This window comes from Pleurodeles waltl, chromosome 10 (genome assembly GCF_031143425.1).
Source record: "Pleurodeles waltl isolate 20211129_DDA chromosome 10, aPleWal1.hap1.20221129, whole genome shotgun sequence".
Taxonomy (NCBI): Eukaryota; Metazoa; Chordata; class Amphibia; order Caudata; family Salamandridae; genus Pleurodeles; species Pleurodeles waltl.
The window spans coordinates 848039069-848055805 of record NC_090449.1 but is presented as its reverse complement, the minus strand read 5'-3'; the positions used below and the strand labels follow the sequence as shown (position 1 = coordinate 848055805).

Here is a 16737-nt window from a genome sequence, read left to right as displayed (position 1 = left end):
GGTCATGTATGTATGTATGTACGTACACATGTGGCATTTGTATTGTGTGAACGTATCCAAAAGACAGCTGGACTGGTATCCAATTGCTAAATTTGGTAGAACAGATGGTAAAAAAAGGGACCATCCCAGTAAACCCATGGTGCATGGTCACCCTATTGCGGTTACAATTGAAGTTACATATGAAATCTTCTCAAGGCTCAGCACATGCTTTGACTCTTGCAAGTTATGCATATGGATTCCCTAGTTTACCTACAAATATGCACTGCTTGAACACCCCGATGATGAGCTCCCATTGATGTGGGTGATACCTGGCACAGTTGCTGTAGGGTGAAGTAGAGATTATGGCACACAAAAAAGTGGGTCATACAGTCACATTGAATTCTTATATATACTACAATAACCCTAGAGGGCTACCAGTCCAGGCCTTATACATCTGCATGAACATAAACATAAACAGCACTGAAGGCAGCAGCCATTAACCGCTTCTGTGCCAGAGATGTAATGGTTCTAGCGCGATCGGAAGAGAAATGCAAAGAATTTCTCTTCTGATCATGTGATGGGGGCCTGAAAGGCTTCAAAGGGAAGGAAAGAAATTTCCTTCCCTTTGAAGTCTCTCAGAGCATTTCAGAAGCCAGATTGTGAAGCGATCTGGCTGCTGAAAAGCCCACTAGACACCAGTGATTTTATTGTTATCAGAAATTGGCATTAGGAGAGCGACCCCCTGGGCAAGAGTTGCTCCCCAGGGGGGCAATTTTTTTCAAGGCATTTTCTAGCCCCGCCTCACCCCTCCCACCCCCCTGCGCCAGGGATCAGTTCTTTTATTTTTTTTTAGAGTTGGGGAACGTCCCTTTAGGGAAGGGTCACTCCCCTAGGGGGCAAATTATATTTAGGCCATTTCTGCCCCCTTTGGGTTCAGATTGGCCTATTTTTATGAGGCCAATCTGCCCCCCCCTGGGGGCAGAAACCACTAGACACCTGGGAGTTTTTATTTTAAGGAGAATTTCAAGCAAGGGGAGAGACCCCTTAGGCTAGGGTTGCTCCCCCGGGGAGGGAGGAATTTATTTTAGGCCATTTCTGCTCCCTGGGGGCAGATCGGCCTATTGTTATTAGGCCGATCTGCCCCCAGGGGCTGCAGAAACCTCTTGGCGCCAGGGATCATTTTTTTTTTAGTTTTTAGTTTGGTTTTTGGAGATGGGGAGCGACCCATTAGGCAGGGGTCGCTTCTCTAGAGGGAAAATTATATTTAGGCTATTTCTGCCCCCTTGTGGGCGGATTGGCCTATTTTTATGAGGCCAATCTGCCCTCAAGGGGGGCAGACACCACTAGACATCAGGGAGGTTTTTTTTTAAGGTGAATTTCATGCAAGGGTAGCGACTCCTTAAGCACTAGGCATTAGGGATTCTTTTTTTTTGCGCCAATTTCACCCAAGGGGAGCGAGCCCTTAGGCAAGGGCCGGTCCCCTGGGGGGACATATTTATTTTAGGACATTTCTGCTCCCCTTGAGGACAGATCAGCCTATTTCTGTTAGGTCGATCTGCCCCTGGGGGGCAGAAACCACTTAGGCACCAGGGATTTGCTGAGGATTCTGGGCAAGACAACATTGGGAAATCCACACAAGTCAAACCTCCCCGGGCTCCCCTGGGTGTCCAGTTTTCAGAAATGTCTTGGTTTGGTAGGTTTATCTATATGGCTGCTGAGCCCAAGACCGGAAACACAAGTCCCCCCCCCCCCAGCAAAAATAGTTAGTTTTGTATTTGATGATTTTGATGTGTCCACATGGTCTTTTGGGGCATTTCCTGTCACGAGCACTAGGCCTACCCACACAAGTGAGGTACCATTTTTATCGGGAGACTTGGGAGAATGCTGGGTGGAAGGAAATGTGTGGCTCCTGTCAGATTCTAGAACTTTCTGTCACCAAAATGTGAGGAAAAAGTGTTTTTTCAGCCACATTTTGAGGTTTGCAAAGGATTCTGGGTAACAGAACCTGCTCAGAGCCCCCCAGGTCACCACATCTTGGATTCCCCTAGGTGTCTAGTTTTAATAAATGCACAGGTTTGGTAGGTTTCCCGAGGTGCCAGCTGAGCTAGAGGCCAAAATCCACAGCTAGGCACTTAGCAAAAAACAGCTCTGTTTTCTTTGTGAAAATGTGATGTGTAAAACGTTGTGTTTTGGGGCATTTCCTGTTGCAGGCGCTAGGCAAGTGAGGTACCATTTTTTATCGGGAGACTTGGGGGAACGCTGGGTGGAAGGAAATTTGTGGCTCCTCTCAGATTCCAGAAATTTCTGTCACCAAAATGTGACGAAAAAGTGTTTTTTAGCCAAATTTTCAGGTTTGCAAAGGATTCTGGGTAACAGAACCTGGTCAGAACCTCAAAAGACACCCATCTTGGATTCCCCTAGGTGTCTAGTTTTCAAAAATGCGCAGGTTTGCTATATTTCCCTAGGTCCCAGCTGAGTTAGAGGCTAAAATCCACAGCTAGGCACTTTGCAAAAAACAGCTCTGTTCTCTTTGTGAAAATGTGATGTGTCCAAGTTGTGTTTTGGGGCATTTCCTCTCACGGGGCTAGGCCTACCCACACAAGTGAGGTACCATTTTTATCGGGAGACTTGGGGGAATGCTGGATGGAAGGAAATTTGTGGCTCCTGTCAGATTCCAGAACTTTCTGTCTCTGAAATGCAAGGAAAAAGTGTTTTTTTGGCCAAATTTGGAGGTTTGCAAACGATTGTGGGTAACAGAACCTGGTCAGAGCCCCACAAGTCACCCCATCTTGGATTCCCCTAGGTGTCTAGTTTTCAAAAATGCACAGGTTTGCTAGGTTTCCCCAGGTGCCGGCTGAGCTAGAGGCCAAAATCCAGCGCTAGGCACTTGGTAAAAAACAGCTCTGTTTTCTTTGTGAAAATGTGGTGTGTCCACATTGGGTTTTGGGGCATTTCCTGTCACGGGCGATAGGCCTACCCACACATGTGAGGTACCATTTTTATCAGGAGACTTGGGGGAACGCTGGGTGGAAGGAAATATGTGGCTCCTCTCAGATTCCAGAATTTTCTGTCACCGAAATGAGAGGAAAAAGTGTTTTTTTGGCCACATTTTGAGGTTTGCAAAGGTTTTTGGGTAACAGAGCCAGGTCAAAACCCCACAAGTCACCCCATCTTGGTTTTCCCTAGGTGTCTAGTTTTCAAAACTGTGCAGGTTTGCTAGGTTTCCCTAGGTGCCAGCTGAGCTAGAGACCAAAATCCACAGCAAGGCAGGAGACTTGGGGGAACACAGAATAGCAAAATAAGAGTTATTACCCCTTGTCTTTCTCTACATTTTTTCCTTCCAAATGTAAGACACTGTGTAAAAAAGATGTCTATTTGAGAAATGCCCTGTAATTCACGTGCTAGTATGGGCACCCCGGACTTCAGAGATGTGCAAATAACCACTGCTTCTCAACACCTTATCTTGTGGCCATTTTGGAAATACAAAGGTTTTCTTGATACCTATTTTTCACTTTTTATATTTCAGCAAATTAATTGTTGTATGCCCGTATAGAATGAAAAGCCATTGCAAGGTGCAGCTCATTTATTGGCTCTGGGTACCTAGGGAGCTCAATGAACCTACAAGCCCTATATATCCCGCAACCAGAACAGTCCAGCTGACGTAACGGTATATTGCTTTAAAAAATCTGACATCGCAGGAAAAAGGTGGAGAAAAATTGCTTATTTTTTTACCTCAATTTCAATAATCTTTTATTTCAGCTGTTATTTTCTGTAGGAAACACTTGTAGGATCTACACAAATGACCTCTTGCTGAATTCAGAATTTTGTCTACTTTTCCGAAATGTTTAGCTTTCTGGGATCCAGCATTGGTTTCTCACCCATTTCTGTCACTAACTGGAAGGAGGCTGAAAGGACAAAAAATAGTAAAATGGGATATGTCCCATTAAAATGTCAAAATTGTTTTGAAAAATGGGGTTTTCTAATTCAACTCTGCCTCTTCCTGAAAGCTGGGAAGATGGTGATTTTACCACTGCAAACTCTTTGTTGATGTCATTTTCAGAGAAAAAACCATGAGCCTTCTTCTGCAGCCCTTTTTCCCCTTTTTGTTGAAAAAAACGAAATTTTTGCTGTATTTTTGCTAATTTCTTGGTCTTCTTCAGGGGAACCCACAAAGTCCGGGTACCTCTAGAATCCCTAGAATATTGGAAAAAAAGGACGCAAATTTGGCGTGGGTAGCTTATGTGAACAATACGTTATGAGGGCCTAATCGCAAACTGCCCTAAATAGCCAAAAAAAGGCTTGGTACAGGAGGGGGAAAGGTCTGGCAGCGAAGGGGTTAAATTGTGCAGACCCGGATGTGTGAGTGTTATTAGGCCGTTTGCTCAATGTCTACGAGATGGGTAAAGAAGGGCAACACTGAGTTAATGCCTGAGGCTGTGCATCCATCTTTATACCACTGTGACAGGGCAACACTGTCAGCTGCTGCGTCAGCCCTAACTCGATGTTCTGACTCCATCCTTTTTGTATCTTTTTTTCCTTTGTTTATGTTTGATATATATGTCGGTAACTTCTCTGATCGTGCACACTTGCCCTTAAATGTCAGGTAATGTAGAGCTGTTTATTTGAAAATAGAAATAAAAATATATTTTTAAAAAAGATCTCGGAATACTATTTTAGTATCATCCAAGCACAGAAGGAGTCAACTATGCTTTTCTGGCACAGGAACCTACCGTTTGAAATGGGCTGCCACAAATTACAAGACTTATTGAATGACTTCTTTCCTTTGGGAATGTGTCGAAAAATACACCTATTTTATTAAGGCTAGGTCAGATTGCCCTTTGATGTCCTATTTAGTTTTGGTGTTTACAAGTACAAATGGACATAGCTACTGACTAAAGTCATTAATTTTAAAAAGAGGTGATTTTAGATCGTGATGCAGAGACAAACACAACTTTATCATCCAGCCCATCTAAAATGGGGGCATGTAGCTCTTCATTTTCTCTTACCAGGAACCTCCAGAGTGGGTGATTAGATGCAGTGTCACTTTGAATCATTTTTTCACTGAGGGGGACTTCTTGTGGGAATCCACGCCCACTCCACCCTCATCATGGGGTTGCTCAGCCTTTGCTGGTTGCCCCTTCCTTGCGCACCCTGCACAAATGCATCTTGAGGTCAGTCGCACCACCATTCCAACTCATACATAATCACTTTGATCCAGCAGCCACCTCTTTCCATCTGAATGCAGGTACTGTAATGTAAGACATTTAGTGAAGAGAGCTGAATGAAACAGAGAGCTCTCTCCCTGTCCCCATTGGTACATTTCATGTTTGACGATAAACATTCTCCAATTACCTCTGAACCTTCTTCAATAGACATTGGTCATGACTTTGGTTGCCAATTTGTTTCCCTATCTTCCAGCGATCACATAATTATCAGCATCAGCATTGGAGGAGTTAACCCTTCTCACCATAATCCTAAAATATAAATTCTGTTTGTACAGAGAATTTGCACAGTGTCCTTATACTATACCTGGCATTTCTGAATTCCAGTGAGTGAAGACAACCGCCTCTTTGTTTGTCCATTTGAATGTCCCTTTCTCCTGTATATCAGAGAGTCCTATCCAGTAATATTGATCAGGTCTCAGACCAATAATGCTTGTCAGATAGGCCTGTTCGTATCTATTGAAAAACATGAGGAGAAACAGAACAAAAGTGACTGATATTACTATGCATTTAAGGCAATACAGCTTCTAGAAGTGGTATGATGTAAATGTAGGTTGGGCTGGGTCGAAAGCATGCAATTTTTTTACTTCAATTCTATGTCAGACACTGACATTCTTTAAGAAATTAGGAAAGTGTACAAATGACATTTTATCTCAAGTTTAATTAATATTAGTAAGACAATAGTTTTATTAAGTGTTCCGTTTTGACATTTGAGAAAATAAGATTTAGGGCCTGATTTAGATATTGGTGGATGAATTACTCCATCACAAGGGGACGGATATCTCTTCAGTTGAAATCTAAATCCCATTATAGCCTATGGAATTTAGATTTTGCCCTGAGGGATATCTGTGTTTGAGTAACTCGTCCACCAATATCTAAATCAGTCCCTTGGTCTTGCACTTTTTGCCTTATGGTTAACTCAACGTATTTAGAAACCACATTGATTTCCGAATGCTTGAGTCCACGGAATAAAGGAGTACCATAGATGTTGCTTTTATTTCAGGAGCTGGTATGATTGCAACTTTTATTTAATGTTGTTAATTTATACGTAAAAGGAGTTTTATAGTAATTGGTAGTGTTTAAACTCACTAAGGGGGTCATTTCAACCCTGGCGGTACAGGACCGCAAGGGCTGAAATTACAGAAGCACTGCCAACAGGCAGGCGGTGCTTCCAAGGTCATTACTACTGCGGCGGAAGCGCCGCGGTCGCACCGCCGGGGCCGGCGGTTTCCCGCCACAATGGCCCCAGCGGTAGTAATCCGCCAGGGCAGCGCTGCGCTGCCCAGGGGATTACTAGTCCCCCTACCGGGACCGGCGGTTTCCTGCCACAATGGCTCCGGCGGTAGTAATCAGCAGCGCTGCCCAGGGGATTACGAGTCCCCCTACCGCCAGCCTTTTCCTGGCGGTTTGAACCGCCAGGAAAAGGCTGGCGGTACGGGGAGTAGCGGGGGGCCTCATGCGCCTTTTCACTGTCTGAAAAGCGCGACGGGTGCAACTGCACCCGGACACGGCTGCAACACCGCCGGCCCCAGCGGGGATGTCATAATGGGCACCGCAGGAGTGTGGCCGCATTGGCGGCCGCACAGCGGTTGCAACTTGGCGGGCAGCAGTTGCCACCCGCCAATGTTGTAATGAGGGCCTAATTCTTCTAAATCTAATAATGGGTAATAGAAGCATGGTGTACAGTGGTATGGTTGGACAAGCCATACGTTGATCAAGGCCCACAATGCAGTGGGAGACAAAAAAGAGGAAGGATGCTTGACTACAAGGTACACAGCGGAAAGGTATTGATGCTAGTCCTTTAGAGCACAACAACACATGTGTTAGAAATGGGGTCTTTGGTTGACAGTCAGGTTACCCCCTGTTCAAGCAAGGACCCTCACTCTAGTCAGGGTAAATGAGAATCACCCTCAGCTAACCCCTGCATACCCCCTTGGTAGCTTGGCAGAGCAGTAGGCTTAACCTCAGAGTTCTAGGTGTAAAGTATTTGTACCAACAAACACAGTAACTTAATGAAAACACCACAAAATGACACAACACCAGTTTAGAAGAATAGGAAATATTTATCTAAACAAAACAAGACCAAAACAACAAGAATCCAACATACACAAGTCAAGGTATGAATTTTTAAAGATTAAACTCCGTGTTCGGCGCCGCTGGTGTCGGCTTGTTGGGAACGACTCCGTCACAACGCCGTGTTAACATCTCATAGAAGCATTTTTGTTTCTAAGCGCTATTTTTGGAGTTTAATCTTTAAAAATTCATAACTTAAGTCCAACAACATGTTTTAGTAAAGTGCTTTTAACTTATTTTCTTTCAGTCTTTTTGTATTATTTTTGTTATTTCGATATCTGGCTGACTTAAATCACCGTGTCCTCGTCTCTGGAGAAAGGCACCGTTGTTTACTCAGATATCAAATGATCGGATAATAAAAGAGATAGACCATAGATTTTGGCGCATTCCCATATTTACTAATGCTAGTAAACCTGGGAATGTGTCAAAATGCCATGCCTTCCCTGGTGCGGCATAACAAAGATAAATATCTTTATTTCTCCTACTTTCCCTTTCTGTGCATGCTGCAGAGTGCGCCATAGCTTAGTAAAGGTAAGTAAATATATACAAGGAGTCTTCCATGGCACATTTCCTACTTGGATGTGGTGAGACAGTTACTCCTTTCACAGGGAGAAACAAATTTCTGCCTTGGGCAGGAATAGGGAAAGAGCACATTTATTTTAAATTTGGTGGGTATTCATTAGAATGGGTTTCTCCACTAGGAACAATATTTTCCTTGTCAAGAAAACATATGCAGGGGTGGCTCCTCCGCTAGGGCGGAAGAGCGTTGCCCCCGCCAGAAGCAGCAGCTGCCAAACTTTTACAATAAAATTTAAATAAACTAAGTTTATTATGGTTTTATTGTAGACGGGGCGGGTCACAGGCCATGACGAGCACAGAGGGGGAGTGCTCAGCACTCAGTGCGCATGTATGTTTGGCCGGCCGTCTCGGGCCAACCAAACATACATGAGCACTAAGCTCTTGCCGAGTTGGAGCCCCAGACAGACTCTCCCAGTCTGCCTGGGAGCGCCACAGCTGGGTGCTTCGACCAATCCAAATGCTCCTGTCATGCTGCCAGCAGCATGACAGCAGCATTCAGATTGGCCACAGGGCATGCTGGGAGCATGTGCCTGCAGCCTGCAGAAAAGGAAAGAGGAGCTGCGCGGTGGTGGTGGCCAATTCAGGTAGTTTTTTTTTCTTTGTTATTACTTTTTCATTCCCCTGTGCCATCCCGCCCCTGCCGCACACTGCAAGCCACTCCTGAGCATGTGCACTTTTAGTGAGTATTTACACATGCATTATTGTACTCTATGTAAGCTTTTGCATGTGTAACTACTTATTCCTAGGAGTACTCTGGGAAAGTTGCAGTGTTGTAGCTTCCCAGGAGTGCTTATAAACTCTTTGAAAAGTTCACAAATTTGTAATTTTACACCCAAACTTAAATTGAAGTAAACATGTTAAATGTTTGCATGTTTAAACATGTTAAACCAGTTTAAACATTTTAAAGGTATGTTTAAATGTATCTGTAAACATGTTAAATGAGTTTGAATGTATGTTTAAACATGTTAAATGTTTTTAAACATGCTAAATGTAGAGGAGATCAATGGAGAATGAGTGAACTTGGTGTTTAATGCCCTTCTGTGTGAGAGTAGAAAATAATACATAATTGGAAAATATTCCAACTATACTACATTACAAATAGCATCACAGATCACATCATCAGGTGTTCACACAGTACCTGTCTCGAACAGTAGCTAAAAATGCATTTTGCTTTATGCATGTGTCATTGGCCTCTGAAAAGGTTTCTGCTTGTTGAGTCAGGAGGTAACAGTAGTAGCCATGTCTGGTCCAGCCCTGTATTGAAAAGAATTGTAATTGGACACATTAAAAATCTGTAGAAGAGGATGCACATTGTACAGAAATCTGCAGGAGGAAGGTTATAAACATCTGAAGATGCACGTTTTCTCATCAAAAATATATCAAAGGAATTCTATCAGTAACAAATCGGTCAATGACAAATCTAATAGTCATCAATCCAACAATTGTTGTTATAGGTCCAGAGAAATCCACAGTAGTAAAGCTCACTAAAGGAGCAGGAAGTGAAATTTACAAGGTGTAGTTTGGCTAGTGAGTTTGCGAATTCCCACAACTTGCACATGTGCTGCAGCGACTGGAGTAACTCCTTTTTCCGAAGGAAAGGTGAACGGATCACCCCAAATTTGGTGAACTGTTAGGGAAGGACCTTCTCGACGGCAAAAATTGTTTTCCCAATAGAGAAAAAGATGTATTTTTGCATATTCGGCTGCCCTTCCCACTGTGTGGAATTGTATGCTATGGGCCTTGCATGGCACTCCAGGCATTCTGTTAGACCTAGTTTTCTAATTTCAGAAATGGTAAAAGTACATTCAAGTGAAGCCGTAGAACTCCACCCATACTCATACATTTTTTGTGCGTTTGGCACATAGGGGGTGATTCCAAGATTGGCGGGCGCCTGCCCGCCCAACGGGAAAGCACCAGCAACGAGGAAGCCGGCTCCGAATGGAGCCGGCGGAGTTGCTGGTGTGCGACGGGTGCAGTTGCACCCGTCGCGATTTTCAGTGTCTGCCAAGCAGACACTGAAAATCTCAATGGGGCCCCCAGGGGCACCACGACACCCGTTCCCGCCATCCTGTTTCTGGCGGTGAAAACCGCCAGAAACAGGATGGCGGAAAGGGGGTCGGAATCCCCATGGTGGCGCTGCTTGCAGCGCCGCCGTGGAGGATTCCCTGGGGCAGCGGGAAACCGGCGGTAAACCGCCGGCTTCCCTTTTCTGACCGCGGCTTTACCGCCGCGGTCAGAATTGCCCCAGAAGCACCGCCAGCCTGTTGGCGGTGCTTCCTCCGTCCCCAACCCTGGCGGTCTCGGACCGCCAGGGTTGGAATCACCCCCATAGTGTGTATCTGGCCAGAATCCTCTGCACTAAACAGCATTTTGAAAATAATTTTATTAAGGCAATACAGTTATTTTTTAAAGATTGCTTTGGATTGTATTGTATTAAAAATATACATTTGGATCCAAAACACATTACTTAAAGGCTGTGCTTTTCCACAGTTCATTTTGTCAAAAAGGCACCCACGTGCCTAAACAAAAATAAACACAAACAAAATGTTAACCCCCTGTCACAGTAAACCCATGTGCCCCTCAAAATGTGAATCCTGTGCATCCTTCTATCCTCCTACACGTTTAATTAACTTGTTTAAATATTTCATTATTTTATTCACAATCACATGGGCTCTGTCAATCCGGCCTTTTATGTAGGGCGGGTGGTATATATGGGCTAAAGTGTAGACTCGGCAAGATGTAGCAGACCTTGCCCTTGTTGGAGTGTAGTTATTATAATAAAAATTAACATGAAATGTTTGCAAATTAATGTATAATGATATCGCATAGAAAATTGTATTAATATGCTTTTAAACACACACGTGTGAAATGTGCCCACGGGGAGTGGCCATCAATGTATACGATGATAAATGAAGTTGACTAAAATGAATTATTGATGTACTAATGTGTGGTTTTGTATTAGTAGTACGAGTTATATGTTAAGATTTGCTACAATTAATTACTAGGCCTTAGTTAGCATGAGTCGGTGTCTAGCTGCCAGTCTCATATTAAATGTGTTTTTCTAACGTGCAATGTGCTGCCTTGCTGAAGGACATGTAGCTGTACTTTCACTGAAGCTAGAAGATGTGTATAACTGTAGTAAATTATTTCTCATGAGACCCGACTTGCTCAAGGAGACATTCTTGCTGAATGCAAAAGTGTAGACTTGCAACAGGTACAAGGTCGCCTGAACTGGTAAAGACAATGGGACTATTGACTGAGCCTGCGAGAATAAAAGTTTGTGCCTGGCATTCTACCCGTTTGAGATGTCAATTACAGGAGCCAATGAACTACGTGAGAACTGTTCTAAAGTGAAAACCCTAATGAGATGACAACCAAATTATTGGTTGGAGATAATGATGCACCAAAATTTGCCCAATTGGAAATTAGGAGACTGTACAACAAGACTGATATAACCCCATGTCACAAGGAGAAATCAGCCATTCCGATCCATTTTTGCTATTGCCATTATGTGCCATTTTTGCTAGTACCTAGCCACTTTGTCACTCTGTCTTAAAGATTTGCTGTGGTTGACTCTTCAAACCATCCTTACCCTTGCTTTGCCCGTTCTATACTTTTCCTCCTTATGAGGGAGGTATTCCTTATTGCCTGTCTTGCTGAACTTTGCTAAGTTTCCTGGCTGATGGCGAATCAACTGATGTCCTGAGGACGAAGACTGACTCTGTATGCTGACCCATTACGGAGGGTAACTATATGATAATGAAAGTGTAATTGTCTGTTTGCCTTTCCTTTCTAGGTACCAACTGCTTCTTTTGATAGAGACCATAGATAGATGTTTTCTAAATTTGTGTTGCTAAATTGTTTTGCATGGAGCCCAACATGCCAATGCTAATTCGAGCTAGTTAAGGGGTTCACTAAACGGAGGCACATAGACAAATGACTGAATCGATGCTTTGTTGAATAATGCGCTAATGATATTCTGCTAAAGTTAATCTATGTTGACGTCGTGGTTTGTTCTAATGTTTGTGATCTTTGCTTTGCTGAAATCTTATTCGAGTTGCCATATTGTGACTGTGCTAATGTGTTTTCTGGTTTTGAGATTAATAAACTTGCTGGTAGAGTGTAACCAATAGGGAATAAATATCATAAATCTTACTAAATTCTGTGTGGTTATTCATGGCTGAAAGGTCATGGGGTGTTCCGATTCTTATTAATGTAATTCACTAATTTGATTGATTTGCTATTGTGAATATTGAGGAGGTTATCGATCCATTGATTGACATGCTGATTAGTTATCTCGTCTTAAGGTGTCTCCAATCAGGGTCAAAAGATTAATTGCCCTAAAACGGGTCCCAGACTAAGCAAATTATCTAGGGCGGGATGCGTTATCAGTTCTGGTAGCAGAGGACGGTTCAGGCCCTTTGGGGCCCTAGGACGAGGTACCATTGTTTTAGAAGTAATTTCTAAATGATGCAAATTGGAGAGATGTTGTGCCCCTAAGTCCCAAATGACTTTACCGGAATCTCAGAGCTTGCCGAAGTGAGTTGGGTATGTTCTCAGGGTTCTAGTGATAGATATGCGTGACATAGAATTTGCGCTTGCTCATCTTATGCATATTGCAGGTGAATTGTGAAGGTTTGTGAGAATTTAGGCCAGGTAATGTTTTAGTAGGAGTGGGCGTACTCCGCAGTATGAGAGTAGGGAAGTCGGCAAACTTCATGTGAGTGTGGCACTTTGTGCTCAAAAAAATTGTCCACGTGGTTGTTGATGATGTACGGACCCGGTGTGGTCTAAGACACCGGAATATATTGATAAGTGTATGAGACACTTGGTTTACATTGTAATTTGCGTGGTTTAATAGGTCAATTGGGCGTGGTTGATGAATCAAGTTTGAGTCAAAGTGTGTGAGTGAAAACTTCGATGGAGATTTGGTAAGTTCTAAAGTGCACTAGGACGAACCATTGACAAGTCGAGAGTGAAATTTGCGGGTTAAATTTTTTTTTCTGTAAAGTTCTGAAGCAATTGTGGTACCCTTCCTGTAGTAAATCGGCAAATTTGAGTTTGTTGTTAAGGTTCTCGCAATATATTGCATTTGTTTTTGTGGATCTAGAGTGAGGAAGACAAGCGGCAAGGCTTTGTCAGCCCCAGTGTGTGTGAGTGTGATGTCATTGGAGCCACGCTGGGATAGGTCGGTTAGTGAGAAGGGCCTCGCACGGATTGGCAGCCGTCCGTGAGAGGCAATTGGTTGAGAAGGTAGGTGAAGAGTGTTCTGGGAATTAAAGTCACTTCCTGATTCAGTTATAAATGAAATAAAAGACACAAAAATGAAGTTTTTCAAGGCTTTGAAGAGTGCTTAGAGGGGAGATTTGTACATTACCGCAAGTGTCCGGGAGCCTACCCTGCCAGAGTATACTCCGGCTTATGCAGTAATGGAGGAAAAGGGTGTCGCGCCATGTCTTTGGCTAAAGCAATAGTGCAAATTAACAGAGAAAGATGGGTGTTTGGAATTTCCAGAGAATGGAACTTTTAACAAAGGGGTTCTAGAGAATTTGCGGAAAGCGTTAAATGAGCAAAAGCGGCCTCCGAGACCAGCTCAGTTTGAGGCATCAGTGGTTTGGGATTTAATATCCATATGACAGAGGCAACAGAAATTCGAGAGGAGAATGAGGAAAGCAGAAAAGACTCTAGTGGAGGCTAGATGGGATAGTGAGACCAAGATGTGGAGAAGGGAAATAATAGACGGAGTTAGGATGTTTCCGGCAATAACCCAAGAGGCTGAAACACAGGGAAGAAAGGCCACTTGCCAAACAGACAAGGGCTCTAGTAGGCAAAAGGAGACTCAGAAGTCTTGGGTAGATGCAGACGATACGGATGATGATGAGTTTCTCAATCAGTTGCTACATGATCGACCACCACCATATGCCATAAATGCAATAGACCGAGTACTAGTGCAGGTCCTCTAAGTTCGACACAGAATCAGGGGATCACAAATACAGTACAGGCAAATAATGTTACCACATCAGCTCCGATACAGAATGGTGCTAGTGTATCCACTGCACCCGAGATGCAGATACAGTTGCAGCCACCACCAGTTCAGAGGCTCTACCCTGATGTCCCAGTATTAGAGACGACTACGAATTTGATGGTGCCGCCTGATCCAGTATACACGAGATCAAAGATAGTGCAGATTGAGCCAACTCCACAATTGCTGCCCCAGCCACAGTAACAGGTGGTCCCGAATTACACTTTGGTCACAGGGCCGCAGTCAGTTACAGCACCTATAATGAATCTAGCTATGGGAGTCAATGCTCCACCGGGATTAGGAAATGGACAGTCACCAGCTGCAATATCTTTTCCAATTACCATTGGTCTGCCAGTACCGCTGTATGCGAAGGCGAAGACGAGTGTGTGTGACCAAGGAGTAATGACTCAAGAGGTGATAAGAGGAGGGTACACAGGAAGCTCCCAAGGGATGACACCAGGAGAACAGACAGCAGAGAGATCTGGATCCTTGTTGGACTTCAGTCCGATTGGGGTTCTGTTAGAAACCATGAGACAAGCAGGTTTGGGCCTACTGACTCCACAGGTACTGATTGCAAATATGTCACAAACTCCGATGGTGCCAGCTGGAAATATCTTGTTGCAAGGTTTAACTGCGCAACAGTTAAATGAATGGTTAGACAAGCTCAACACTCCACAGACTACCCCTGCGACAGCAGAGCGGGCAGAAAGAGAGGAATACCTGAATTTTGTGAGGTTGGGAGTGGAAGCAGCTGAGATAGTAGAGGGGCGCGTGGGAGTGAACAGGTTAGATTCATACACCGAAGCAGAATTAAGATATCTGTGCCCTAAGATAACCAAATAAGTGGGTAAGGTGCATCAGAGGTTGGCAAATGTGGCAGACAAATACGACATAGACTTAGACAATACTAAGCATCTGAAGAGGAGTTATAGGTTAGACTTTGAACCTAAAGATTTTGATCACATGAGGTCTACTGGGATGAAGGCACACCTTAAAGAGATACTGCAGACTGTGCAGGTTTGGGGAGCATTAGAGAAGTGGGAATGCAGATGGGCAAAGAAGAGAGATAATAGGAAAAGCGACTGCTCAGAACAGCAGCAGGCGAAAGCTGTGCCAGACACAGGAACAATAAAGATGTTGCCGATGAGAGAAACAGTTGGAGGGGTTCTAGTTCATGTACCATGGTCTAGAGGTGACATTCTGTCATTCATAAGTGACTTTCCTAGACTGAGGGAAAAGCCGATAGAATGGTATCAGCATACAGACAGGGTTGTGAAGCTTGCAAAATGTCTTTGGGAAGACTTGAATACATTGTTTGAGATTATAGTTCCAGCCGATTTGTGGCTTGAGTGCAAAAGGAGTGTGGATTGGCCGACAGCAGAACCGGCAAGGGACAGAGCTACAGCAGCCACAAGAAGGCAAAGAGTTGATACATGCTTACTATGAGAGGTTGTTAAAGGCGTTCAAGCACTACAGTGGCACAGAGGTCATAAAACCGAAAGACATGAATCATCTTGTGTTCAGGTTCGTTGAAGGATTAAGACCAGAGATTAGTCAGATGATTAAGAATCATTTGATTTGATGGCAAGCGAAGCGAATTGATGAGGTGTTTCAGTACGTGAAATAATGTAACAATGAGATTGAGTTGAAGCAGAGAAAGCTGAAAGAGAAGGGGATGGTGATGCAAATCAAAGCGGCTCAAGCAGGAATGCAGGGAAATGGAGTACAGCAACAGCAAGGAAACTGAATGTTACAGCCACAAACGTGGGACAGAGGTCGGGCAGGCTTCGTGAACCGTGGCCCAGACTTTTACTGTTGTGGTTCAGAATGATGTGCAAGGGATGAAAAAGAATTTACCATGCAATGCTTGTGGGGGACACTGGAAGCGGGAATGTCCGATGATGGTGCAGGATGATGTTATTCAACAAAGCAATGATGTCGGTGCATTTCAAAATGTGAGGGGTCCAAGAATGAGGGGTCCAAATCCAAACTTCCAGAATAACATGGTTCAGATGCAGGGTCTCCAGCCCATGCAACAAATGCAAATGCAATGCGTTCAACCGGTGCAGGTGCAACAAGCAGAACAGCAGATTCCCATGGTACCTAGACAGCAAATGCAGTTGCCTTTAGGTCCGATGGGACAGCAACAGGTGATGCTTCCTCAACAGGTCACAGGTCAAACAATGAGTCAAAATAATGCAGTAAAACAGTTCCCATTGCGTGGTGAGAATGGAATAAACGATGAATGGTCGGATGACTGTTCAGATAGTGAGGAGTGCAGGCTTGCAACATCCCTAGAAGTAGATCAGAGGGGCCCTTATGTGCAAGGAAAGGTAATGGGTCACAAGGTTAATTCCTTGTTGACACAGGAGCTACGCGCTCTACAGTCAGAAGTGCAGAGGTTCCGAAATTGCCGCTTTCAGGGCGTACTATAAAGGTGGTAGGAGTAACAAATCAGCTCCTGACTAATCCAATTACAGATCTGGTTCAGGTTGAGATTGGTACCTTTCAGAGATTACATAGGTTTGTAGTCTGTGATTCAAGTCCCTTGTCCTTACTAGAGAGGGACTTGCTGTGTAAAACAAGGTGTTCAATCACCTGTTCCAATGAAGGAATTGAGGTGCAGACCAACAGTGATGATGAAGGAGATGATGGTCAGATCTCAGAAACAGAGACAGAAACCACAGATGAGGAGTACCCTTTGATAAGTTTCTTTCCAATGGTCACAGTGACTGATTTGCCAATCGAATTTCAGGGGACAGTAACTGAGAAGGTGTGGGATTTGACAGGAAAGGAAGTGGGACTGATAAAAGGACTAGAACCAGTTAAAGTGAAGCCAAATGCCGTGTTTCCCAAGGTACC

At 44.0% G+C, this 16737-nt stretch overlaps 1 protein-coding gene across 1 annotated transcript in view; it reads right to left on the bottom strand.

The window, feature by feature from the left end:
• MRC1 (mannose receptor C-type 1) overlaps positions 1-16737 on the bottom strand; it is a 705818-nt gene that overhangs the window by 417641 nt on the left and 271440 nt on the right. The window contains exons 10-11 of the mRNA XM_069211541.1: positions 8992-9107; positions 5509-5657 (exon numbers count right to left, since the gene is read on the bottom strand). Coding sequence (XP_069067642.1) covers positions 5509-5657; positions 8992-9107 — 265 coding nt within the window. The remainder of the gene's footprint in view (positions 1-5508; positions 5658-8991; positions 9108-16737) is intronic.